The sequence below is a fragment of the Myotis yumanensis genome, unplaced genomic scaffold, assembly GCF_028538775.1.
Source record: "Myotis yumanensis isolate MYYU_CA2020_CCGP unplaced genomic scaffold, mMyoYum1.0.hap1 SCAF_15, whole genome shotgun sequence".
In the NCBI taxonomy this organism is placed as follows: Eukaryota; Metazoa; Chordata; class Mammalia; order Chiroptera; family Vespertilionidae; genus Myotis; species Myotis yumanensis.
Window position 1 is genome coordinate 11,066,821 of NW_027223766.1, and position 27,875 is coordinate 11,094,695.

Below are 27,875 nucleotides of genomic sequence, written 5' to 3' on the forward strand. Positions count from 1 at the left end.
AGTCCGTCTTGGGCGTAGAGGCCGGTGGAACCCCCGGGGTGCAGCGGGTCCAGGAGCCGAGAGCCGGCAGCGGAGCGGGGCCAGGGCGCCGAGGGCGCGCGTGCGGGCGGGCCCCGCCTCGGCCGGCTCTCCCCCTCCGCCCTCCCCTCCCGCCACAGCCGGCCGCCGGGGCGAGCGCCTCGCCGAGCTGCCTTCCGCCCCACACCGCGGGCCCCCCACGCCCCGCGGGGCCTGCCGAGCTCCGAGGCCCCGTGAGAGCCCGCCGAGCGGTTCCGGGGGTAGGGTTCACAGGTCAGAGTTGACTCCCTGAAAAGTGCGGCCGCTTGGAAATGCAAGATGGCGGCGGCGGGGCGCTGAGAGGCGCGGCGGCCCCCGCAGGTAGCGGCGCTGCCGGTTCCGGGGCGGGCGGGCCGGGCTCCCCGGGGCTGAGGGCGGGATCGGGCCGCGCGGATCCCGTACCCGGCGCGCGGGCCGGGAAGGCGGACGGCGAGCGGACGGGACGGAGGCGGCGGCCCCAGGGCAGAGACCCCGGGGACCGGGCGCGCGCGGCGGCGGCGGGTGGCGGGCGGCGGGGGGACCCGGCGCTGGGCACCCAGGGGGAGGGACCGGGCCTGCCGGGGCCGGGCATCGCCGCGGGGGACCGACCCTGCGCCTCGTTCGCGCCTCCGGGGTCTCTGTGGCGGGGGACGAGGGGGTGGGCTCCCCGAGGAACCTCAGCTCCCCGCCCGGGAGGGCTGAGCAACTTGGGGCTGTGGAGGGGCCGCGGAGGCCGGGTCTTCCGGGGGGCGGTCGCCGCAGGGGTGGGGGCCAGGACTACGGGGAGTCCCCGGGAGGTCGGGGCTCGGCCTCCCTCAGGTCAGGAGAGCCTCTTGCTGGAGCTGAGTGCACCGGCACGGGGTCGGGGCCCCAGGACGCAAGTCGGGGAGGCCGTACCCCACTCCAGGGGAGGCTGTACCCCCCTCCCGGGGAGGCCGGGCCCCACTCCAGGGGAGGCTGTACCCCCCTCCCGGGGAGGCCGGGCCCCACTCCAGGGGAGGCTGTACCCCCCTCCCGGGGAGGCCGGGCCCCACTCCAGGGGAGGCTGTACCCCCCTCCCGGGGAGGCCGGGCCCCACTCCAGGGGAGGCCGGGCCCCCATTCCAGGGGAGGCCGTACCCCACTCCGGGGGAGGCCGGGCCCCCACTTCGGGGCGGGACCCGGAGTTCAGTTCTGAAGGACTAGGTGACGTTTGGAAGAAGCCCTGAGCTGAGGGCGAAGTTAATGGCCGAGAACGGAGACGGTGTCGGCCCCCCTCGGGGAGCCTGGGGGCGGCCGGGGACTCCCAGCCTGAGGGGGGCGGTCTCCCCATCCTCGCGGGGGAGGCGGGGCTGGGAGACAGAGCGGGGCTGCGGGCCGGACGGACGGGCCGCGGGGACCCCGGTCCCGCTGTCCAGCCACCGAAGTTCTTGGTCCAGAGGTTTGAGATTCTTTGTCTCAGCGGCGCCTTTCCCACCGCCCCTCACGGTGGGAGCCGCGAGGACAGAGCCCGGCGCGGGGCAGGCGCCGGTGCCCGCGGGCTGGTGGGGGGTCAGGCTCCGGCGAGGCTGCGGGGTCGGCCTTGGGGCGCAGAGGGGCGGGAGGGGGAGGAGCGCAGGGGGGAGGGCGCCGGGCGGGAATTCCACCGCGCCGTCCTGACATCTCACGCCAGCCCCAAAGGAAGCCATGAGCCCAAAGGAAGAAAAAGCAAAATAAATAACCCGCCCCCAGAAACACAGAAGACAGAAAGAAAACCACGAGAAGAGGCTACTCTCTGCTCGCTGGGGGCTGGGGGCGGGGGGGTGGAAGGAGAGGCTGTGACTGGTACGGACATCGGAACGTGCCGGGGCGGGGATGTCATGGACCTGAAAGGCGGCGGCAGTGTCCTGGGGGGAGGAGGAGCGGGAGGGGATCACAGGTTTGGGGCGCGGAGGCTCCGGTGCGGGAGGGCGCTGCTCCCCGGAACGGGCGGTGGGCGGGAAGGGTGCGTGCGTGGGCCCCGCAGAAATGCGCCTCGGGGTCGGCCGTGTCGGTCCCTGCGGCTCCGTCTTTGTCTGAAGCTTTAACTTGTGTTCTACGGAGCTACGTGAATTCTCTTGGCTTCTGAGAAATTGTCCTGGAAAAGTCGTTTGTTTTTATGCCAACAGTGAAGATGAGTGAGAGTTGGTTCTAACAGAGATACTGACTCTAGTTTAGACATAGGTTTTATTTCTTAAAGTAGCAATTTGGACTCAATTTTTAAGCAAAAGAACTGTGAGTGTTGCCAAGGACAATAAAGTGGTGCAGGGTGTAAAAGAAAAAGGGCTTTCATGAATATTTTCCCCTCTCAGTGTTTCTCTTGTCACTCCAAGCATTTTAGGGCTAAGCAGGCTAATTTTATGCAAAATAAAGTGTAAGATTTTGGGGTCCTTTCAATATAGAAATAATAGCATTTCATGTATCAATGAGTCATGTAAAAGAACCTCTTCAAATGCTCTATTTAGTGAACAGGATGAAAATGAGAAAGAAAAGAAAAACCTGGATAACTGATGACAGCTATGATCCATACAGATTTCTTGAGCCAGTCTATTTTTAAAAGAGCTTGAACGTATTCAATGGAAATGTTTTTAGAAACCCATTTCAAGTATAAACTCGTTTAGAGCTGCACATTTGGAAAATTTTTATACATGTGTGCTGTTCTTTGGTTTCCCCAAAGTGCATGTAACTCTAGTTTTATATTCAATTCTGAACAGATTAGGCTGGTGAACCAGAGTGGCACTGATGCCAGATGGTTTGGAAATATGCTAAGGCGGAAAGTATAAGTGTGCTGCACCGTGAACGCTCATTAGTAGGTGTATTTTCTTTATAGCAATTATTTCAATGAATTTGGAGGACAGTCCATAAATGATGCACCAATTATTTCATCTTTGATGATACTTTGAGTTCTTCTAAAAATAAATGTGAATAAAGTTTTGCAGTTTTTTAAAAAATATGTTTTTATTAATGTCAGAGAAGAAGGGAGAGGGAGAGAGAGAGAAACATCGATGATGAGATAAAATCATTGATCAATCGGCTGCCTCCTGCACATCCCACACTGGGGATCAAGCCTGCAACCCAGGCTTGTGCCCTGACTGGGAATCAAACTGTGACCTCCTGGTTTGTAGGCCGATGCTCAACCACTGAGCCACGCTGGCCGAGCAGCAGTTATTTTATTAATGAACTTAATAGCACAGGTAAGGTGGGTTCATTTTGGAGACTTTCTCCCTTTTATATTAAATTTCACATTAAGACTAAAAGGTGATGTTATGATGTATTATACTTTTTTTTTCGTGTAATGTTGGTTGGGCACAATAATGTGATATTTTGGGACTACTTTGCTTTAAATCAAGCATGTCAAACTCATGGTCCGTGGGCCGTATGCAGCCCACAACAAATATTTTTGTGGACCAGCCAATATAATGGTATGTAAGATACGTTTTAATAAAAATTTTGTAACTTAATTTTTACAATATCCTGTTAAACATAATTATTAATAACAAACTAAAACATTCGCTAATGACTGATGACTATAATTGTGTTGCATTCATTTCCCTTACGCGCCTTACGCGCAGGCACACAATTTATCTCCACTAATACTAGCAGCAAATATTTTAGCAGCCGATTGCCACGTTATTAGTCTTGTACTGACTTGTTTGGTGTGTACAACAGGAAATATTTCACTTTCAGAGAAATATTTAGGCTTATTTGCGTTACGCTTATTAATTTGTGCAGCTATTCAGTGTATAATAAGTTAATGTTCAAGAAAAATATTAATTTTTATTAAAATGTTCTATTTATGTTAACAAGTACTCATTTATTTCAGCCCTTTGTATTTATTCAGCATGTCTCTATCGAAATAAAACTACATTTCTATGAAAATTGAAGCTTTTGTTTTTTTGTGGCCCACATAAACTTAAGCCTTGTTTATTTGGCCCGTGTTAGCCTTTGAGTTTGACATGCTTGCTTTAAATTATAGCTTTATTCTTAAATAGAAGTACCTGTAAACTATTAAAATGATAGCAAATGTGGCTGAGGAAATAACCTTTTAATGTACATTGTAGCATTGTGGATTTGGGCTCAAAAGACTCTATTTGAGCCCTGACCTGTTTGGCTCAGTGGATAGAACATGGGCCTTCAGACTGAAGGGTCCCGGGATCGATTCTGGTCAAGGGCATGTACCTCGGTTGCAGGCTTAATCCCCTTAGGGGGCATGCAGGAGGCAGCTGATCAGTGTTTCTCATTGATGTTTCTAACTTTCTATTCCTCTCCTTTCCTCTCTGTAAAATCAATAAAATACACTTTTAAAAAAAGAGACTCTAGCCCTAACCGGTTTGGCTCAGTGGATAGAGCGTTGGTTGGCCTGCGGACTGAAAGGTCCCAGGTTCGATTTCGGTCAAGGGCATGTACCTTGATTGCGGGCACATCCCCAGTGGGGAGTGTGCAGGAGGCAGCTGATCTATGTTTCTCTCTCATCGATGTTTCTAACTCTCTATCCCTCTCCCTTCCTCTCTGTAAAAAATCAATAAAATATATATATTTTTTAAAAAGAGACTCTATTTGAATATTGACAGTGTAGTCATGAGTTAGCCAGACTTGCATGACCGAAGCTGCTGATTACTAATCAGGATATATATTTGAGTTTACATTTGGAGGTCTGTATTTTATACAGTTAATTTTTAAAGTAATTATGTAATATTTTTAGGTAGTTGCCATGTTTTGGTCTTAAAGAATACTTAATCTTTGTAGTTTATGTCACCAGTATTCCATAATGTTTTTAAGAGTATATGGATGGTCTTATACACCTTTGGTCTAAACAAATATAATGAATTGTATGTGAGCAGTTTAAGAATTACATTTATTCAAGGGAGTTAAAATTGAGCAAATCATAGTTTATTCAAGATTTTTGTTTTCAGTTTTTAGATTTAGATTTTTTAAATTGATTTTTAGGGAGAAACAAAGGGAGAGGGAGAAAGAGAAACATCAATATAAGAGTGAAACATCAATCGCTGCCTCCTCTACGAGATTGGATGGAGCTCACAACCTGGGCATGTGCTCTGATGGGGAATCAACCAGCAACCTTTCCATGCATGGGGGGACGACGTCCAACCAACTGAGCCACACCAGCCAGGGCTAGATTTACATTTTTATTTATTTATTTTTGTTGTTAATACTTGCCCAAGGATATTTTTCCATTGACTTTTAGGGAGAATGAAAGAGAGAGGGAAAGACAGGAACATCAATGTGAGAGAAACACATCGATTGGTTGCCTCCTGTACAAACCTGGAAGGAACCTGCAACCAAGGTACGTGTCCTTGACTAGAATTGGACCAGGGACCCTTTGGTCTGCACGCCGATGCTCTATCCACTGAGCCAAGCCACCTAGGGCTAGACTTAGATTTTTTTTAAAACATCAAAGCTTATCTAAGAAAATTGAAACACTGATGTGGTAGACATATCATATACATACTCAGAATTTCTTTTTTTTTTTAAATATATTTTATTGATTTTTTACAGAGAGGAAGTGAGAGAGATAGAGAGTCAGAAACATCGATGAGAGAGAAACATCGATCAGCTGCCTCCTGCACATCTCCTACTGGGGATGTGCCCGCAACCCAGGTACATGCCCTTGACCGGAATCAAACCTGGGACCCTTCAGTCCGCAGGCCGATGCTCTATCCACTGAGCCAAACCGGTTTCGGCCAGAATTTCAAATAAAATAACTTGTCAGTCAATTTTAGTGATTCATATTTCCCACAGGATTTCTGATTCTCTTTTTCCCTTCCTAAAGATCTTTCCCTTTTTGGGTTATTGAGAGGAATGAAAGGAGATAGAAAGATTCTGATGTTTCTAAATATTTCACTCATAACTATGTTTTTCTTCTATATAAGTGTTTCCTTTACCTTTAATATTGTCAAAAAGACATTTTTTAAAATTTTTCTGGGCATGGACCGTACTTGGGAGTGAGGGATGGTGAAAAGAGAACAATTTCTCTTCATTATTATGATAATATTTTTTTATATCAGAGGCTTGTTAGTTCTATGAAATACCCCTTAAAATGTGTTTAGACAAATGATTCTTCTTGAAGGTCAGAGAAAGTATGGATATGTCAGGGTGGGGGGGTGTAAATTATGATTGATTAATGTCTACTTATTAAAGCCAGCTTATTCTAGCATTGCTTGATATGCTGAAAGGTATGAAATGGAAAATTGATTATTGCCTGGGCTTTTAAAATATGTTATACTGTTTCAACATTTAACAAATTTTAAACAAAGACTTCCTTTGTGCTATAAATTAAAGTTAATACCTAAATAAAAGTCAGAAAATATAACTGTGGACTTACTAGTGCCAGGAAATATTCTAGACACTTTACATGTGTTATTTCTTTCAGTCCTCAAAGCAACCCTATTAAATAGGTACTATTAGAAGATACTGGGTATTAGAGAGAATTGTTCTAAAGTAATCCCAGTTTCAGGAACTGAAATAACATCAGGCAAGTATGCTTTTCATCCAGAACTAGTGAGCAGCTCATTTGTTGCTCCTCTAGTTGCCTGGTGCCTTCTCATGTCTTGGCAGCTCTTCTCAAGAGACTCCCATTCGGTAAAACATCTTGCAATTACTGTGTGATTTAAGAGTGGATTCAAATAGGTCACCAATTTCCTATAACATTAATAATTCATTTAGAAAATAACCTCCCCTCTTTGGCAGCTGTTTCCTATCTCCTCTCGTTGACATCCTGTAGTGGATGGCTAAGGAGAGGTGGGACAAGGAGATACCAGGGAAGAAACTGGAATCCCAGGCTGCAGGGGGAACAGGATGCTCCACTGCACTGACCAGGAAAATGCTATTTTGCTTTTCATGAAAATAGTGTAACTATTCAGTCCAAGCTTCAACTTTACCTAGAAGTATTTTACTAAAGGATTAGTGGGTTTACATTATTTCTTTTTTAAAATATATATTTTTATTGATTTCAGAGAAGAAGGGAGAAGGAGAGATAGAAACAGCAGTGAGAGAGAATCATTGATCTGCCTCCTGCATGCTCCCCACTGGGGATTGAGCCTGCCACCAGGCATGTGCCCTGACCAGGAATCGAACCGTGACCTCCTAGGTCATAGACGCTCAACCACTGAGCCACACTTGCCAGACTACATTATTTCTTGACTTAACAGGGCTCTTTGTAAACTTGTATATAATAATAGCAAGAATCAAAGGATAAGGCATTTGGGGGAAATCATCTTCCTAAATATTCATTCACTATGGTTACAGAGCTTCAGTGCTTAAAGAAACAACAAAAATGATTCAGCCCTTCAAAAGCATTATTTCCTGTTATTTAATAAACAGAAACAATTACAGCTTTTATTAAATTTTCTTGATTGGCTTAACTCTGAGTAATATACCACATTTGGACACAAATCTGAGTTTTCAGAGAATGATTTCGCTCTGGCTGGTTTGGCTCAGTGGATGGAGCATGGGCCTGTGGACTGAAGGGTCCATACCTCAATTGCAGGCTGGATACCCGGCCCTCGTCCAGACCAAGGGGGAGGCAACCTATCAATGTACCTTTCTCATATCCATGTTTCTCTCTGTGTGTCTCTCCCCCTTGCTTCCACTCCTAAAAATAAATGGGAAAATATCCTCTAGTGAGGATTGACAAAAAAAAAAAAAAAAAAGGGAGAACGATTTCCAGTGTGTTTTTACAATTTAATGTTTCACAATGCATTGATTAAAAAGCCATTTGGTCTGTAGCTTTCTTGCAAAAATGACATAGTTAAACGCCAGTCATTCTAGATACTACATGTTTAGGAGTACCAATGATTTATTTAAGTAATTGGCTTATTGCCAGCATTAATAACCCACTTCATTCCACTTCATACACAGTAAATTAGGATGCAGATATTTGCCAAATATCTATGTTTATGTGTAAACATAGAAACATATACCTCTTTTCAACTCTTAGTTTGTCTTTCATAACTTTTGAAATGGAAAATTGATAATTGCCCGGGCTTTTAAAATATTTTATACTGTTTCAACATTTAACAAATTTTAAACCTTTTAGCATAACAAGCATTGCTAGAATAAACCGGCTTTAATGAGCAGGCATTAATCTTAATTTACACCCCCCCCCCATAACTTTTGTGTGGTAAATTTTTACAATTCCCAATTTCTTAATCTTAGCTTTCCTATTATATTCTGCATATATTCACATTTTGAACATTTTTATTGAAAACAGTATCACAGTGACTTGGTTGTTTTACATAATATAGAATTTTTTAAAGTGTAGTTTTCAATTTTTGTGTTTCTTACTAATATTGGATTTGGCATTTAGATAATTCTTTTAAAGTTTCTATGAGGAAATTATTTTTCTTCAAAGTTACATTTATTTTTTAAAAAGCCAAGGCATAAACTTTAAAATTTCCTAAGATTGCATCATCATCTCTAGAATGATAAAGTGATATTACTTTTTTTGTAGGAGATGGCAGATAGGTACTTTGGACCTGTTGGTAATGATGGCCTGAGCTAAACACCTAATTTGAAGGGACACCCTTCCGTGTCAGAGCACAGAATGCTGAGGAAGCTATGGCAAGTATGTGTTCCGATGTTTTGATAACGTAAAACTCAGGTACTGAATGTGCTCCCTTTAGATCCCATGACAATCTCTTTGGCTCAAGTTTTAAAAGCTTTTTTTAAATGAACACAGATATATTCCTAACACTTTTGTAAGAAATGTACGTTCAAACTTGAAAAATATAGGAAGATTGGCTGCTTCAATTTTAATGGAAACAGCATCATACGTCATAATACATCTATGTGCTATATTTATAATTGATTTTTAATTGTTATTTGCTGAAATCCTTTGTTTCAGGCACTATCTCAGGTGCTATGGTAACAGTGGTAACAAGACAAATGAAGGTTATGCGGGCAGAGACATTTCGTGTGGGGAAATTGATCCAGAAATGTTACTGTTTTTTTGCCTATATCCAGAAAAATGCTTCATGAACAACTCCTGAAAATATATTTTCAATATATAGTCTAGTAATAATAGTTAACTTATAATGATAAAATTAGGATATTAAAGATTAAATAATATAGGTTAAACATACCCTTATTTAAATATTCAAATAGATTTTTACATAATTACATGTATATTTTATTTACCTTATATATATTGCTTTTATAAGAAGCATTAGATTACATAGTATATTGTTTGAAATATTTATACTTTAGTTCAATTGTTATTTTAGATGATTCCTGAAAGTACTAAGAAAGCTTACATAACCATTAATATGGTGGTTAGCTTTTAATTTTAAAAATTGAGTTCTTACAAGTTGACATTACCAATCTAATTTCTATTATATTTCAAAATATTTTTAAAAATTGAATGATTATATCCTGAGGGAAATAGGTAACAACTACTATATTTTATCCAGGGGAGAGGTAACAGATGAATGGTTTTTCAGCCTCTTGATGATAATCTCACTTGGAATCAAGAATAGCATTCTTGTGTTAGACTGTGTGTTAGACTGGCTTTGAAAGACTTAACACACCTCCTTGAGAAAAGAAGGGGAAAGCTATTTCAGCAGAAAATTACTTTTGGATCATACAAACTTAAGTAATAAAGATAGGAGATTTCATTATAGTTCTAGTTTCTATATCACTCTCAATATGTTACATACCTACTGACATCCCAGGAGAAGGCAGCAAGCCAGGATGTTAGTGTCCTGGAGACCTTTCAAAAAGACATTTCACTCCTCAAATCTGGGGGCAGAGCTTGCCAGAGAAATCTGTCCAGCTTGGATTCTTCCTTTAATCGTTAGCAGTATTAAGGTCAGCTTTCTCAGGTGGAAAAAAACAGGAAAGAGGATAGAGTTACTAAACCTTTAAGCCTTAATTAGCATTAACAAAGGGATCTTCTGAAATTAGATTATCTTTGGCCATAATTTCTTAGATGCTTTCATTTTTGTCATATTCATTCCTGTCTATATTGATCTTAATACTTAAATTTTGATTGTCTTGAGACCACTTTGGAAATTTACTTAATAATTCTAGGTTACAGAAATTTTAAAAAACATTTGTGTGGGTACAAATTTGGGTTGTCAAATTTCTCATTTAATTTTAAAAAATAATTGCTGTTCCTGAATATTGTTACATTTTCGCTTTAAAAAATGCCTAAAGTGTGTAAAGGCTAAACTATTTTTTGTTTGTTTTTTATTAAAAAATATCCTCTTAGACTTTTTTTTTAACATGGTAGATATCCTTTTTTTTAATTTGATCCCATTACTCTTTGTTCCTAGTATTATTTCAGGCGTTTTGTGATTTTGATGGATTTCTGACTTCTGGTTTGAATACAAACATGTAAAAATAAGTATTTTCAGCTGGCTAAACAGAACTCTGACTCAAAGAGGGAGAAGTGAAACTAAGTAAAATACAGAGTTCAAAAATTTTTCACTGTATGTATGAATATTTAGTCCAAAGGATTCTCAGTTTGTGTACTTTAGCCACCCTAAGAACAATTTTATTTAGTTGGTACTAGGTCAAAACTAACATGATCCTTAAAAATTATAGTTACCTTCTAAATGTTCTTATTTGACCCAGAATTGGTATAAAAACAAAGTTTGTTTTTATTCACATAAAACTTTACCAAAATAACATGGTTTTGTGGCTAACTAGGCCAATAAACTGCTATCTGTTAATCATTTAATTTGAAGTATAAGACAGCCAAAAAATAGAAGCTTGGAAAATTCAGTGTAGCTATGACTCTGCTTAATTATAAACAACGTTGGACTTTTTTTTTTTTTAGTACTAAGTATAAAATTTGAAGCAATCCACTCACTTTTTATAGTGCATACCATTGACAACTTGTATTTTAAACTCTTTAAAAATGTAACACCATTAAAGTATAGTTTTCTCTTGGAACAGAAATAATGATTCCAAGTTCAAATTTGCATTTGCTTTCTTGTAAAGACTAATGCTTTGAATGAATTTATCTCCCTTGTTTCAGTCTTACATAGACCACATATTTAGATATACACTGTTCATGCATAAAACTGATTTGTTACAACAGAATTATGGATGTTGATAAATATTTGTTGAATATTCAGTGTGCTATTTTATTACATAGGATGTTTGATAATCAAGAATGTTTTAATACTTTAATGATTGGTAATCTTATTAGTAAGGATTTTACCATTGAAAGTAATCTACATAAAGCAAGCACAGTTGTTGTTTTTTTGTGTGTTTTTTTTTAAAATCAGGAAATTTAATATATTTTTTAAACTCTTTATTAGTTAAGGTATTACAAATGTGTCCTCATACCCCCCATTAAATCCCCATCCTCCCCCCCCCCCACCCCCCCCCCCACTTATGCTCTCATCCCCCTGTTGTCCATGTCCATTGGTTTGGCTTATATGCATGCATACAAGTCCTTTGGTTGATCTCTTCCCCTTGCCCCCTCCCTCTCCTACTTTCCCTCTGGGGATTGATAGTCTGATCGCTGTATCTCTGTCTTTGGATCTGTCCCTGTTCATCAGTCTATGTTGTTCTCTATATTCCACAAATGAGTGAAATCATGAGGTATTTATCTTTCTCTGACTGGCTTATTTCACTTAGCATAATGCTCTCCAGTTATAGCTCCTCTGTAAATGAGTGTTTAGTGAAGTGAAATGTATGTTGTAATATACAATACAGATATGTTTTAAAGGTGTGGTTTTTTCAGCAAATTTTATTGGGGCCTTGATAGGCACTGTGCTGGGCCCTGGGGAGAGCTAAACAGACATTCTTTCTGACCATGTAAGAAGAATTGCTATTAGAATTGTCCAAAATGTTTATACTGAGATGAAACAAATTTTGCTTTCATTAAATGCTTTTCTGGAGAGAAACTTTGATGTGATAATTTTGACGAGTTTAGGATCATGAATTGATTAAGTAGCAGTTTACCCTCAGGAAAAGAGTCAGGATGCAGCTAGGACCATGGAAATTGGCTTGGCCCAGATCTAAACCCTGGAGATTGTGGGTGCTCTTGGGGGTTCTTAGAACCAGTCTGACTTCCAGACCTGGGGCAGGAGCTCCAAAAAATGTCTGGAATACACCTGAATGCTATACAGAAATGACCACAGAAGTACTTTAATTTATTTGCAATTTTAAGGCCTTAAAACCATTGTTTGTTATATTTTATACTAAAGCAATGTTATAACATTATTAAAGAAAACTTGTAAATACCATACACAAATTTTACCTGTTTCATGAAAATTTTATTTTTTTATATTCTCTAGTCTTTGTCCACATGTAAATGGATAATTTTTTATATTTCTTAACTACTCTTTTGATTATCATTTTTTAAAATATATTTTTATTGATTTCAGAGAGGAAAGGAGAGAGAGAGAGAGATAGACACATCAATGATGAGAGAGAATCATTGATTGGCTGCCTCCTGCACACCTCCTACTGGGGATCGAGCCCACAACCCGGGCATGTGCCCTTGGCTGGAATCGAACCCAGGACCCTTCAGTACCTAGGCCCACACTCTATACACTGAGCCAAACCAGCTAGGGCTTGATTATCATTTTTAATAGTAGTGTAACGATTGATCAATTATTTTTTCACATATTTCTCTACTGAAAGGTTAACTGAAAATAGTTTTCAAACATAATTATATTTACGATGCTGGATGCTTTTAGCACGTAACTTTTTCTTTATTGGCAGACTTCACTTTAATTGTGTTTTAATTGCAAAGCCACTTCACTATTCAGTTGTGCAACTGAACTCTAACCCCCTTTAACAGGTAAATAGTGCAAGGTTCCCCAAATTGATTTCGCGTTCTGTTTCCAGTTAACCTTCAAATAGAGGATAGGATGTCTGTCAGCTAACAGTGATTTCTGTATGGCAATTTCCCTGTCCCCACCCTACTGCACTTTAATGACAAAGGAGATGAATTGGAATCATACCATAGAATTGCTTATTCTGTATTTTCACCCCTTCTCTGCTTTTTCATTCCATTTGTGTGGCTTGTCAGCTGATTAAGTTCCTTGAGAGAGAAAGAGAGAGAGGAAGGGAAAGAGAATAGTACTAAATAAATAGTATTTCTTCATCTCCCAAAAGAATTTTTCAGGGACTGGAAAATAGCATTGATTAGTTACCTACTGTGTATCAGAGTGTATGAAGCATTTTATTTTGATTAGCCTCTGAAGTAGATATTTCTATTCTTATTTTTTCCAGGGCAGCCTTCTCTGTGTCTTTTCTGGAAACCTCCTACAATGTGCTCATATAGTTCCTGATACTTCCTCTCTCGTTGCATTGATAATAGTTATTCTAGTTACTATTATTGTGTGTTTTTTGGTAGAAAAACCAGCAAGAACTTATTAACCACAGCAAAAACATACTTAGGGCAGTGAAACAAGGAAGGGCATAAGAAGGAGCAACAGGAGAGCCTGGGCTGGGCTGCTTTGGCTCCCTGGGAAGTCAGAGAAAAGGGGAAAAATGGGCCGTGGAGATAGGTTCAGGGGGTTAACCCAGGATGAGCTGCCACTGCCCATTGCTCCCCTGGTTGCAAGTCTCATGGGGTCCCTCAGAGTTTAGGGGATACTTGCCGGGGGTCGGGGAGGGGTTGGAGAGGTGGAAGGGAATGTCATGGGTGTGCTCCCTGGAGGGATAGTGCCTCTACTTATTTACTGACTCTTTTCCTTGCTCAACTGCTAGTACCTGGCAGACCAGAGACTATTTGTCTTGGTCACTATAGTATCTCTAGTCCCTAATACAGTGCCTGGCACATGGTTGACATTCAACAAATAGTTGTTGAATGAATTTGTTGAATTGGTGTTGAATTGTATGCGTTCTTTATAAATTTTGGATATTAACCCCTTATCCTATGTATATCTTTGACTTTTTGGTATTAGTAGACCCAATTAATATAACCTATGAATCTAGGAGAATAGCAGTCACAGAATTGCTTACTCCCCGGTCCTTAATCTGTTCTCCTTCACTGGCAAACATGTAGGTACTGCTTATTTGTACTCCTCCACTTACTTGAAGCTATTTGAGGAATTCCCTGTTTTTATTTATTTTTAAAAAAATATTTTTATTGATTTCAGTGAGGAAGGGAGAGGGAGAGAGAGATAGAAACATCAATGATGAGAGAGAATCACTGATCAGCTGCCTCCTACACACTACCCACTGGGGTTCCAGCCCACAACCCAGGCATGTGCCCTTGACCAGAATCGAACCTGGGACCCTTCAGTTCGCAGGCTGACACTCTATCCATTAAGCCAAATAGGCTAGGGCAGGAATTCCCTGTTTTGTTTGTTTGTTTGTTCTTCTTAAAATATATTTTATTGATTTTTTACAGAGAGGAAGGGAGAGAGATAGAGAGTTAGAAACATCGATGAGAGAGAAACATCGATCAGCTGCCTCCTGCACACTCCCCACTGGGAATGTGCCCACAGCCAAGGTACATGCCCTTGACCAGAATCGAACCTGGGACTTTTCAGTCCGCAGGCCGATGCTCTATCCACTGAGCCAAACTGGTTACGGCTGGTATTCCCTGTTTTTAATGACAAAAAAAAAAAAAAAATCAAAACAGTTATGTTAACACTTGGAACAAAATAGTGGTGTCCCTATTGAATTGAATAGGGAAGATGGCATTAGCTTAGTTTATATCATTTAGGTAAGAAATAGTTTGCAATTTCAGATTTCTTTATATTCCCTTAGAAATCAAAGAAATTTTATAGAAAAAGAAAGAATGACACCTTTGCGAATAGAGAATTGGATTATTGTCACTATAATTATTACTAATTGTAATAATTGGAACTCAGGGAACAAGGGGCATTTAGTACAACTTTCCATCTGCTGCTTAGATCCATCAAAGGATTTGTAGTGTGTATTTGAATAATCTCAGTGAGGAGGTTCTTACCACCTTCAAAGGCAGGGCATTCTCTCTTTGGACAGCTCTTGTTTCCTAAAAATGTTTCTCCCTTTCCTGAGTCAATGTATCTCCTCATAGAGAACTGGTTTTGCTTTATAATTTTTGAAGTAAACTTTTTCTCCTCAGTTCAGCTAGGACATGGATCATGCTAGTAAATGAATAGTTCCAATTTGTGGTAGAGAATAAGACCCCTTACTCATTTTATATTTCTTATAGCCCATCAACTTTAACTGATTCAGCATCAAAATTTTGAAACATTTAAATGTATTTGTATGAATATAATACACTTTTTCTTGATGATTTAAGATCATTCTTATGAATTTCAGGTACTGTTCTCTCTGGTGATGCCCTCACGGCATGTGGAGTTTTGTAGGACTGTTTTCCTATTCATTCTTAATCAGTTAATAAACATTTAGTGAGTCCCCACTTCTTGGCTTCTTACATGCAAAGAGGATATAGAAATGAATGAGATTGCCAAGACACCTCAGGAAAACTTTAGGTTAAAGATATAAAGTTCATTGGTTTCATCCAGAGTTTCAGGGGCTTTGTTATATCTCAACTAGAGGTCCGGTGCACGACATTCATGCACTCAGGGGTGGGGAGGGGGGTCCCTCAGTCTGGCCTGCGCCCTCTCACAGTCAGGGAGCCCTTGGGGCTTCTGGCTGAGCAGTGCTCCCCCTGTGGGAGTGCACTGACCACCAGGGGGAAACTCCTGTGTTGAGTGTCTGCCCCTGGTGGTCAGTGCTCATCATAACGACTGGTCGTTTCGCCATTTGGTCAATTTGCGTGTTACCCTTTTATTATATAGGATAAAGCTATCACTTAAAAAAAGAAGAAATAATGACACACACATCTATAATGAGGACTATGTTGTGGGACAGAAATGTAATATTTCTCTACTACAACATAGTCAATACTAGACTAGAAAATAAACCAGGGAGGAGGGTGAACTATAAGGCAAACAGAGAGATCATCCCACCAAGTGCACAAACATGTGCTCTGGTATAAGGGTCGGCCTGCATGGAGGGTCCCTGGCACAGCAATCATTTCTGCTGGGCTTAAAGCATATAGAAATCGGAGTCAGGAGATTGAAGGAGGGGCCAGGTTGTGAAGGGAGCTCTATGTGGCTTCAGGAGTTTGGACTTTATTCTTTCATAAATTTTAAGTCAGAAGACTGATATGATTAGATGTGTTTTATAGATTCTAGTAGCACTGTGGGAAATGATTAAGAATAGTGTTTCTAAAACTTTGATCATACATATTGTATCTTTGCTTCTTTGCCATACTTGGGCATGCTTTTGGGATGATGAGAAAGACCGGTAGGACCAGGCATAACTGATGGATTGAATTTCTTATACACTTAATTGCCATAGTCTCTGAGTATCTGTGACTGCTTTTTATAGTTTTAAAGCTTCTTCCTTGTTAACAGATTATCATTTCACATTGGTAATACTCTTGGCAAAGCAAATTTGTTCCCCAACATCCCTTCCAATATATAGCTAGCTAAAAAATCCAAATAAGCCTGTGGGCTGACCCATGAATATAGTACATGACCTTCAGTGAGTTGGTTTGGAGACATCTATTTTAATCCTTAGAGGACTTTTTTTTCCTGGTTTTGATCTCATTTTAGATCTTTATAACTGAGCTATCCAACAACTTCATATAAGTGAAATATAACTGTAATTTGTTTAAAAGATCATAATCACTCATTAAAAACATTTTTAAATTTATTTTAATGTAGGTGATTGGAGTTGTGCTTCAAAAATTTCAGCAGTTCAACAATATTTTATCTGCCAACAATAAATTCTTTACTTGATTGCACCATGAAAAAGCTGCTAATGAGACTTGTTGAGCATAAAAACGGACCTGAAGAACCAAAAGCCATTGTTTTCAAATGAAGAATACTGAATAGTTTTAAGCCTCAGTGCTTTTTAATCACCACTGAGATTTCCCCCATAACATCAGAATGGCAAGCAGGCGAAAATCAACAACACCCTGCATGGTCCTTGCCAGTGAACAGGATCCAGACCTCGAGTTGATATCAGATTTGGATGAAGGGCCTCCTGTACTCACGCCTGTAGAAAACAGCAGAGCAGAGAGCATGTCGAGTGAGGAAGAAGTTCATGAATCTGTGGATTCTGACAATCAGCAAAATAAAAAAGTTGAAGGTGGTTATGAATGTAAATATTGTACTTTTCAAACTCCAGACCTAAATATGTTTACTTTTCATGTGGATTCAGAACATCCCAACATAGTGCTAAATTCCTCCTACGTTTGTGTCGAATGTAATTTTCTCACCAAAAGGTATGATGCACTTTCTGAGCATAATCTGAGGCACCACCCAGGAGAAGAGAATTTTAGGTTGACTATGGTGAAACGAAATAACCAGACAATCTTTGAACAAACTATAAACGATCTGACTTTTGATGGTAGTTTTGTTAAAGAGGAGAACTCAGAGCCCGCTGAATCTACAGACGTTTCTTCTTCAGGAATTCCTATCAGTAAAACTCCCATCATGAAAATGATGAAAAATAAAGTGGAGAACAAGCGTATTACAGTTCATCATAACTCAGTTGAGGATGTTCCTGAAGAGAAAGAGAAGGAGATCAAACCAGACCATGAAGAAAGTGTGGAAAGTCCTAGTTCTTCAGCTTCTGACTCTAATACCAGTACTTCCATTGTCAACAGAACACACCCAAATGCTGCCAGCACGGTAGTCACCCCGGCAGCAGTTCTTCCTGGACTAGCACAGGTGATAACCGCTGTGTCAGCTCAGCAGAATTCCAATTTGATTCCCAAAGTCTTAATTCCTGTTAGTAGCATTCCTACCTATAATGTTGCATTGGATAACAACCCCCTTTTGCTTAGCACCTACAAAAAATTCCCTTATCCAACCATGTCAGAAATTACTGTTCTTTCCGCTCAAGCAAAATATACAGAGGAACAGATCAAGATATGGTTTTCAGCCCAACGTCTAAAACATGGTGTGAGCTGGACTCCTGAGGAAGTAGAGGAGGCAAGAAGAAAGCAATTCAATGGAACAGTACACACTGTACCTCAGACCATAACTGTTATTCCAACACACATTTCCACAGGGAGTAATGGCTTACCATCCATTTTACAGACATGCCAAATAGTTGGTCAGCCAGGCCTGGTTCTTACACAAGTCGCTGGAACAAACACCTTGCCGGTAACAGCACCGATAGCCTTGACAGTGGCAGGGGTGCCAAATCAAAGCAGTGTACAGAAAAGTCAGGCCCCTGCTGCTCAGCCTCCTGCAGAAACAAAACCAGCAGCAGTAGCCGCCGCCACCGCAGCAGCCGCAGCAGCCGCAGCAGCAGCAGCAGCAGCAGTCCCAGCAGCAATCCCAGCAGCAGTCCCAGCAGCAGTCCCAACAGCAGTCCCAACAGCAGTCCCAACTTCTCAGCCTGTCAAACACGAAACTGCACTGGCAAACCCCGATTCATTTGGCATTCGGGCAAAAAAGACTAAAGAGCAACTGGCAGAATTAAAAGTCAGCTACCTTAAAAATCAGTTTCCTCATGACTCAGAAATTAGCAGACTTATGAAAATCACAGGCTTGACAAAAGGAGAGATTAAAAAATGGTTTAGTGACACGAGGTACAACCAGAGAAATTCAAAGAGTAATCAGTGCTTACATCTCAACAACGATTCCTCCACTCCCATTATTATAGACTCCAGTGATGAAACCACGGAATCCCCAACTGCTGTTACTTCACAGCATAAACAATCCTGGAATCCTTTCCCCGACTTTACTCCCCAAAAGTTTAAAGAGAAGACAGCAGAGCAGCTCCAGGCCCTTCAGGCCAGTTTTCTCAGCAACTCCGTACTGACAGATGAAGAATTAAATAGGTTAAGAGCGCAAACCAAACTGACCAGGAGAGAAATTGATGCTTGGTTTACAGAGAAGAAGAAATCAAAAGCTTTAAAGGAAGAGAAAATGGAAGTAGATGAAACTAATGCAGGTAGTTCCAAAGAAGAAGCGGGAGAAACTTCTCCTGGAGATGAATCTGGTGCACCTAAGGCAGGGAGTGCAGGCAAGATATGTAAAAAAACACCTGAGCAATTGCACATGCTCAAAAGCGCATTTGTCCGAACCCAGTGGCCGTCACCAGAAGAGTATGACAAGTTGGCCAAAGAAAGCGGGCTTGCTAGACCAGACATAGTTAGTTGGTTTGGGGACACCCGTTATGCTTGGAAAAATGGAAACTTAAAATGGTACTACTACTATCAAAGCTCCAATTCAAGTGGTATGAATGGTCTGACTTCCCTTAGGAGAAGGGGGAGAGGGAGACCCAAAGGAAGGGGAAGAGGAAGGCCGCGCGGGCGGCCTAGAGGAGGCAAGAGAATGAACAACTGGGACAGGGGGGCGTCACTCATAAAATTTAAAACTGGAACTGCAATACTTAAGGATTATTACCTGAAGCACAAATTTCTTAATGAGCAAGACCTGGACGAACTTGTTAACAAATCACACATGGGCTATGAGCAGGTCAGAGAGTGGTTTGCCGAAAGACAGAGAAGATCAGAGTTAGGTATAGAGTTATTTGAGGAAAATGAGGAGGAAGATGAAGTTATTGATGATCAGGAAGAGGATGAAGAAGAAACAGATGATAGTGACACCTGGGAACCCCCACAACATGTGAAGCGGAAGCTCTCTAAATCAGATGACTGAAATGTAAGTTTTTAATCCAAGCATATATTTATCAACCACACACATTTAGAACATCCACCTGGTATCTGTCATCTCCACTTTTGATAGTTTTTTTCTTAAATAGTTTTTCTTTTACCTAATAAGAGAACTAGGTACTACAAGTATAGCCAAGAAATATATGATTAGCATGTATAGTCTGATGATTATGATTGTTCTGTTTAATATGTAGAGTTTAATGTTTTTTACTTTGTTTTAAGGGAAAGTTACCCGTTTTCTAAGAAGGGAGACTGGTGGGTCTGAGGGAATTCACAAATACTAAAGATAACTAAAATGTAGTTTTGGTAACCCTCCTTCACTAAAGCTTCATTTTTTGCCTATTTAAGGAAAGAATTAAAAAACAAAAACTAAAAAGAAGGGGGAAAGTATACTGAAGGAAAGACTTGCCACAGGGGTGAGGATTGCTCAGTTTCAGGAAACTAGGTGAAAATGGTATCTTTTTCTTTCATTGTATTACCCCCCAAACTATTAGATTTTTTTTTAAATATATTTTATTGATTTTTTACAGAGAGGAAGGGAGAGGGATAGAGAGTTAGAAACATCGATGAGAGAGAAGCATCGATCAGCTGCCTCCTGCACACTCCCCACTGGGGATGTGCCTGCAACCAAGGTACATGCCCTTGACCGGAATCGAACCCGGAACCATTCAGTCCGCAGTCCGACGCTCCATCCAGTGAGCCAAACCAGCTAGGGCAAACTATTAGATTTTTAACTAAAGTTTAAAATGCTTTATGTATTAAAAATAACTCAATATTTTTTCTATTAAAAGCCAAAGGTCTATTTTAGGCCATATATAAGTTCCATGTTTACTTGGGTGGCATCTGTTTTTAAAAACTGTAATATAAATTATTTCTGTTTTAGAGATCAAAAGGTAAACAACAAATTTGATATTAAATTAACTCAATTGCCTAAAATGTCTTTTCATTCTTTGATATAAAACAAACCTGCTACCAGCAAAAATGCTGTATTTAGTAAAAAATACCTCTCTGTAGTCATAAAAGTGCAAGTAAATATGCTTTAAATGTAAAGGTTTGGCATATTCCTTAAATCTTCATTCTTTTATAGGTTGGATTAATTAAAACGTCACTGTAGTAGCAAATCACATATCTGGTTTGAGTTAGGACTTCAATTCTTACTACTTTTGGAATTCAGTAGCATTGTTCTATTCTTTACTCTCAGTTTTTGAGCGTTCCAGGATAAAACTATACTTTTCAAAAAACAATGCAGTTGTCATGAAATGTTTGTATATGTCTATCAGTAGTCCAAAAGCATCTTGTTATCTGAAATTACTGCAGTGTTGTCAGACTGTAAGGGAGGAAACAAGGCATAGACTCTTATGATCATATGAGCATATTTATGTATTTCCTTAACTTTTTGCATCCCTATCCCAGCCTCTACTTTTATCCTCTCTTTTTCTGCACAGTATCTCCTTCATTCCCCCAGGTCTTCCTTCATGGTTTTATTTGTTTTGTTATAACAACTGCTTATAGAGAGCTATGTCCCAGATACTATTCTTACTGTTTAGCAATCCTTTTCCAAGTTTTCTTTTCATGAACATTTTTTTTTCAGGCAGAGAAAAAGATGACACTAAAAATGCACCTACTTTTGAATAAATCTCACTCAGGTTATAGAACAAACTGTATTGTAGGTTACAAGAAGTTAAATAGTTTTGTACAGCTTTATCCTGAGGCAGTCCTCCATTTCCTAATGTCGGAACTCTTCAGGACAGGCTTTCTTCTGACCCAGATGCATAAAATATTTTTATCAGGCTTTTTTTTATTTATTTATTGCTAGACACAAGAATGTGCACTCAGCCAAGATTAAAACAACAAAATTTTTGCCGCAATGAACTGTTGTTGTAGTAACCTCTGCAGTGATTTTTTGGGGAATTGCAGTCTTCTAAAACTAATGTGAACTTTTATGTAATTTAGTTTGACCTTACTTTAAGTTTGTGTGGATAATTCTTATATTAATACTTAAATAGGTACTATGATTAAAAAATTCACACAAAGCCACAGTTTTCAAAATTGTGTCATACATGTTTTATGTGTATTTTTGTGGTACATACATACTTGCCTTGCTCTTAAAATATGCAAAAGTCTAAAATTATAAAGACATTAATCAACAAATTATTGGCTTAACAAGTTAAGTTTTTATCCTACAAAAGGATTCACCTTAAGTTTCCTCTCAATAGTTACTTTTTCATTTAAATATAGTTCAACTTACGAAAAAAAAAGGAACCAAAACCTTTCCAAAATAGTTATTGCAAAGAGTGAGATACAGAGTGAGAACATATCCCTTCTGGGATATGTTCCAAGACCCCCAGTGGATGCCTGAAACTGCAGGTAGTACCAAGCCCCTTATAAACTATGTTTTTTCCTATATGTACGTACCTATGATAAAGTCCAATTTATAAATTAGGCACAGTAAGAGATTAACAATAATAACTAATAAAATAGAACAATTATAATATCCTATATAATAAAAGCCTAATATGCTAAGTGTCCGGTCAGCTGGTCAGCCGTCCAACCAATCAAAGCGTAATATGCTAATGATATGCTAAGGCTGCTCAACCACTCACTATGATGTGCGCTGACCACCAGGAGTCAGTCAACTGGTCAACCAGTCACTATGATGTGCACTGACCACCTGGGGGGCAGACACTCTAACTGGTAGGTTAGCTTGCTGCTGGGGTCTGGCCGATGAGGACTGAGTGAGACAGGCTGGACAGAGCCCTCCCGCGGTCCCTCCCTGGCTGGCCAACCTCCCGTGTCCCTCCCCGACCCCAATAGTGCACCAGTGGGGTCCCTCGGCCTGGCCTGCATCCTCTTGCAATCCGGGACCCCTTGGAGGATGTCAGAGAGCCGGTTTCAGCCCGATCCCGCAGGCCAGTCCAAGGGACCCCACTGGTGCATGAATTTGTGCACCGGGCCTCTAGTACTATAATAAAAGTTATGTGAATGTGGTCTCTCTCTCTCTCTCTTGCGCTCTCTCTCTTTCTTGCTCTCTTTCTTAACTGATCAGATAACCCAGAGGACTACTAAGTGGCAAATGGGCAGGTAGTATATACGGAATAGATCTGCTGGACAGAGGGATAATTCATGTCCTGGGCAGGATGGAGGGAGATGATGTGAGATTTCATCATACTGCTCAGAACAGCATGCAATTTAAAACTTATGAATTGTTTATTTCTGGAATTTTTCATTTAATATTTCTGGACTGTGGTGGACCACAAGTAACTGAAGCTGCAGAAAGCGAAACCATGGATAAGGAGGATTACTGTATATGTGTGTCTTTTGCACAAGCTGGCCTTGTACAGTAAGTCCTCACTTAATGTTGTCAACAGGTCTGTGACTTTAAGCGAAGCGATGTATAAAGAAACCAATTTTACCACAGGCTGATGGATATAAGCAAGAATTAAGTACCTGCAGCATCTCATCATGTTATAACAAAATGGTGTTGAACCAATCAAAGTTATTTGAGGACTTGATGTATATAAATAGAAAAAAAAATACAAGAGTTAAAAAAAGAAAGAAAAATACAAAAGTTTAGATTTCATAGTTTATTACAGACACTGACAATGAAATATATACTTCTTACTAATAATTTTAAATAAATTATTTCATATAGGTGTATGCAATATAGGTAAAAATTATTATATATAGGTGAAAATGTCTTTAAAGCAAATCTAGTATATGCAGAACACATACATAGGAATTGCACACAAAATCTAGTGCACTATGTAAGATATATTTGGAAGTGATCTCAGTATTACTGAGTGATTACAGAGGATGTGTTTTCATGGCTAATTTCTATCATTTTTGTTTCTAAAAGAGGTAAACATTAAAGTATGGTTTTCTTTAAGTTTTTAGTTTTTTATTGTGTGTGTTTTTTTATAGTTGCCTAAAACGTTGGAGGAGAATCAATTCTTCAACTCAAGCTGTCTGATTTACTGTGAATGGGCTCAATCTTTAATGACACTGAAACCCTTTGGGAGCATACACATTCTCAAAAAATAGGATCCAGTACCCAAAAGAAATGGAACTTAATGTTGTGCCAAAGTTAAACTACTGCAGCTGGTGAAAGTTCTGCAATGTAAATAGAACACATTAAAAAACAACTTGTAAAAATTCAAATTTTAATACATTTTTATTCTGATAAGATGGAGACATTCTGATTCTTGGACTTTCAGAGGGGGTTTAATGACCACTAGAGCTTGTCCTCATATTTTGTCTAGTGTAATACTGTATATCTGGTGAGATGGACCTTATTGTCTGTATTCTCTGATATGTTATTAAGCTTATACTTTGAGTGACCAAACATTTCCCAGAGTAAAAATTGTTGGAAACAGGAAAGAAAAACCTGATTTATTTTTGTCTTGTTTATCAGGCCCTGCACGAAGATTAAAAGTTATGCATGGGCTTATTCATTTTCAATGTAAGTGAGAATACAGCCTTTTGACACACGTTGGCACAATAAGAGTTTGTGGTATTATTGGCCCTTAATGATTAGATCTTTCATGGCTACCACTATTACTACTTGTAATGCTTCTGTTACTTGTTTTCATTCGAAGCTGAATTTGCTTTTTATTAAACTGAAGATAATCAACACTGAAGAAGGAAAAGAAACTGGCATTAGAATTTGGATGGGGTGAAACTCTGAAATAAATGCTATGCCAATCATATGGAAATCAAACGTTTGTACAGGTGTCAGATCAGAATTTTCAAGAATTACCTTTCAGTGAAATTCTACTTTGTGTAATAACTTCAGTGAATAGAGAAAAAATTCTTAACTGATCATAATGAATTAAAAGTCAGCTTTTCAGGAGACTGAAAGTTCCTACTAACTTATAAACCTTGTAAAAACCGGTGCTGTTCATTCATGTTGAGAAGGACCCTTTCTTTTGTGACTAGGGGACCATTTTTCAAAATGTGCTTTTTCATGGAAGAAATGTTCAGTTCAATTAGCTTTGTATTTTATTTTATTTATTTTCATTTTCTTTTATTCCTCACCTGAGGACATGGAGAGAGAGAGAGAGAGAGAGAGAGAGAGAGAGAGAGAGAGAGAGAGAAAGAATTGGTTGCCTTCTGTAGGGCATATGCCCTGACCAGGAATGGAACCAGCAACCTTTCGGTGCACAGGACAATGTTCAACCAACTAAGCCACTCTGGCAGGGCTCAATTAGCTTTGTGTTTTAAAATGTTGGGGTTTTTTGTTTGTTTTTTCTGAATGACCAGATGTAGTGGGCTTGGCCAGTTTAATCTAATTTAATGGATAATAAATATTAATCTCATGTTTTTACCTAAATGTTTGTCATCTAATGAAAATGTTATGAAAAAGCCTTGAATATGCATGCTGCTTTCATTTTTATAAACTTTTCATTTTTTAACTATAGCTTTATTAGTAATTCCAAAATGCTGCCATTTAGCTGATTTCTTCTCTCAGACAGCTGGCTTTGTGGGTGGCTTTTTCATACTACTGTTAACTTTTTTAAAAGAAGCAATGTAAAGACTGTAACAATTTAATGCACTAAACTGTTCTTTCTTTTACACATTAAAAAACTTCTTAAAGCTCTGTATTATAATAATTAAATTGCTCCCTTTTTTAAACCATTGCTAATGTGGTCTGAGTTTTGCTTGGTAATAATTTTCGTATTTTCAAAATTTGAAATGTCAAGTATTAGACAAGTATAAAGCCATTGAATATATTTACATTATATTTCCCTTACAATATGTAACTTTGTATAGCTGTTAAAACTATTGAAATGTTCTTTCCTGTCTCTTTTTTAGACTTGGCCCTTAATTCTGCTCTGATGTTTGCTAGATTTTAAGTATATTTATTTGACAGAGCAAAAGAACCCCTCCTGGTTGTATCCAAAATAAAAGTTAGCTGTGATTAGCAGTTTTCAGTCATTTCCCCTCCCCATTGTATTAACTGAGTGTGTTTTTTTAATGTGGTAAAATACACATAACAAAATTTACCATTATATCTGTTTTTAAGTGTAAAATTCAACTGCATTAATTATATTCATAATGTTGGGCAATCATCACCACTATTTCCAAAACTTATTCATCATTCCAAACAGAAACTCTGTAACAGTTGAGCAATAACTCTCGATTCCCCTCCCCCAGCCCCTGATAACCTTTACTCTACTTTCTGTTTCTATGAATTTGCCTGTTCCTGATATTTCAAGTGGAATCATACAATACTTGTCCTTTTGTGTTTGGCCTTATTTCATTTAGCATGTTTTTAAGGTTCATTCATGTAGCATACATTAGAATTTCATACCTTTTTATGGCTGAATAATAATCCTCTGAGTGTGTAACACACTTTGTTTATTCATCTGTGATGGATGGACCTTGGGTTATTTCTACATTTTGGCTAGAAAAATGCTGCATTGAACATGGCATACAATTATCTGATTGAGTCACTATTTTCAGTTACTTTGTGTATATACTTAAAAGTGGAATTGCTGCCCTGGCTGGTTTTGCTCAGTGGATAGAGCGTCGGCCTGCGGACTGAAGGGTCCAAGGTTCCATTCCGGCCAAGGGCACATGCCTGAGTTGTGGGCTCGATCCCCAGTGGGGGGCCTGCAGGAGGCAGCTGATCAATGATTCTCTCTCATCATTGATGTTTCTTTCTCTCTCCCTTCCTCTCTAAAATCAATAAAATATATTTTTAAAACAAGTGGAATTGCTGAGTTACAGCATAATTTGGTGTTTAAATTTTAAAGAACCATCAAACCCAAGCATAGCCTCCTCTATTATTAATGTCCCCCACCATTGATGAACCTATACTGACACATCATTATCACCTGAAGTCCATAGTTTAGGGTTCACTCTTGGTGTTGTATATTCTCTGGGTTTGGACAAATGTATAATGATATGTATCTGCCATTACAATATCATACAAATGTATAATAATATGTATCTGCCATTACAATATCATACAGACTCAAGCAGAGCAGCAGAAGGTATATTTCCATAGACTAGGGAAGCTGAAAAGGTGCAACATTTCCATAGAATGAGGGAGCTGGGAACAGCAAAAGGTCTATATTTACAAAATAAAGAGAAGGCCTTTCATCCAGAAGAAGAAAGCCCGAAGGGAATAGGAAAACAATAAGGAAGGAGTGGGGAGAACTTCACCTGTCCCGTGTGAGGTTCCACCTTTGAGCCTAGAAGTTGCTATAGTAACCAGTCTAAGGGAATAGTGACCTATCAGAGGGGATATCAAGGCACCAGGATCTGCAGCCTTTATAAGCCACAGGGAAAGGAACTCAGGGGGACCCTTTCCCCCTCCCTACTTGGGAGTCCGTTCTGTGGGACTCTTTCCCTCTCCCCACGTGGGAGTCTGTACTTGTTCTTAACAAATCTCCACCTTTGCTATAAAAATATGTATAGATCATGCAGAGTAGTTTCACTGCCTGAAAAATCCTCTGTGCTTCTCCTATTCATCTTTCTCTTCCCTAAACCCCTGGTAACCACTAGTCTTTTACTATCTTTATAGTTTTGCCTTTTCTAGAATGTCATATAGTTGGAAGCATAGTCTGTGTAGCCTTTTTAAGTTGGCCTCTTTCACTTAGTAATATTCATTTAAGGTTCCTCCATGTCTCTTCATGGCTTAGTAGCTCTTTTTTCTCTCTCTCAATCCCTCCACCTCCTTCCCCTATCTGTGGTCGGCAAACTGCAGCTCGAGAGCCACATGCAGCTCTTTGGCCCCTTTGAGTGTGGCTCTTCCTAAGCCTTAGGAGTACCCTAATCTACACTAATAAAAGAGAAACATGGTAATTGGTATACGACCGCTACCCTTTTCATTGGCTAATCAGTGAGTATATGCAAATTAACTGTCAGCCAAGATGGCGGCCGGCAGCCAGGCAGCTGGAAGCGAACATGAGGCTTGCTTCAGTGACTGCGGACTCCAACGTTCCCCGCCTGACTTGCCGGCCTCTAAGCTGCAACTCTAAGCAACTATTACTATGTTGCAAATAAGAAGCTAAACAAAACACCAGAGACCGGCTTTCATTCAGCTGGGCTTTAGCAACATTGTATCGATGTTTTCAGCAGCGAGGCCTCAGAGCTAAAGCTGGCCCAGAATAAAAAAAAAAAAAAGAAAAAGAAAACAAGGAGTGGTTGGAAGCTTCAGTCACTCGCTTCCGGAAAACAGCCCTCAGCCCCTCACCCAGACTGGCCAGGCACCCCAG

The 27,875-nt window shown here is 40.1% G+C and overlaps 1 protein-coding gene across 5 annotated transcripts; it reads left to right on the plus strand.

The window, feature by feature from the left end:
• On the plus strand, positions 1-25,287 carry ZHX1 (zinc fingers and homeoboxes 1). Of its 5 annotated transcripts, none has more exons than XM_070392657.1 (4): positions 1-291; positions 8,500-8,613; positions 16,685-19,642; positions 23,575-25,287. In XM_070392657.1, exon 3 carries the CDS (start codon positions 16,910-16,912, stop codon positions 19,637-19,639), a length of 2,730 nt encoding a protein of 909 aa, XP_070248758.1. In that variant the 5' UTR covers positions 1-291; positions 8,500-8,613; positions 16,685-16,909; the 3' UTR covers positions 19,640-19,642; positions 23,575-25,287. The 5 variants fall into 5 exon arrangements, with proteins under 5 accessions (XP_070248758.1, XP_070248757.1, XP_070248760.1 ...); XM_070392656.1 differs by lacking the exon at positions 1-291 and adding an exon at positions 292-378; XM_070392655.1 differs by lacking the exon at positions 1-291 and adding an exon at positions 2,008-3,226.
• Positions 25,288-27,875: the final 2,588 nt, after the last annotated feature.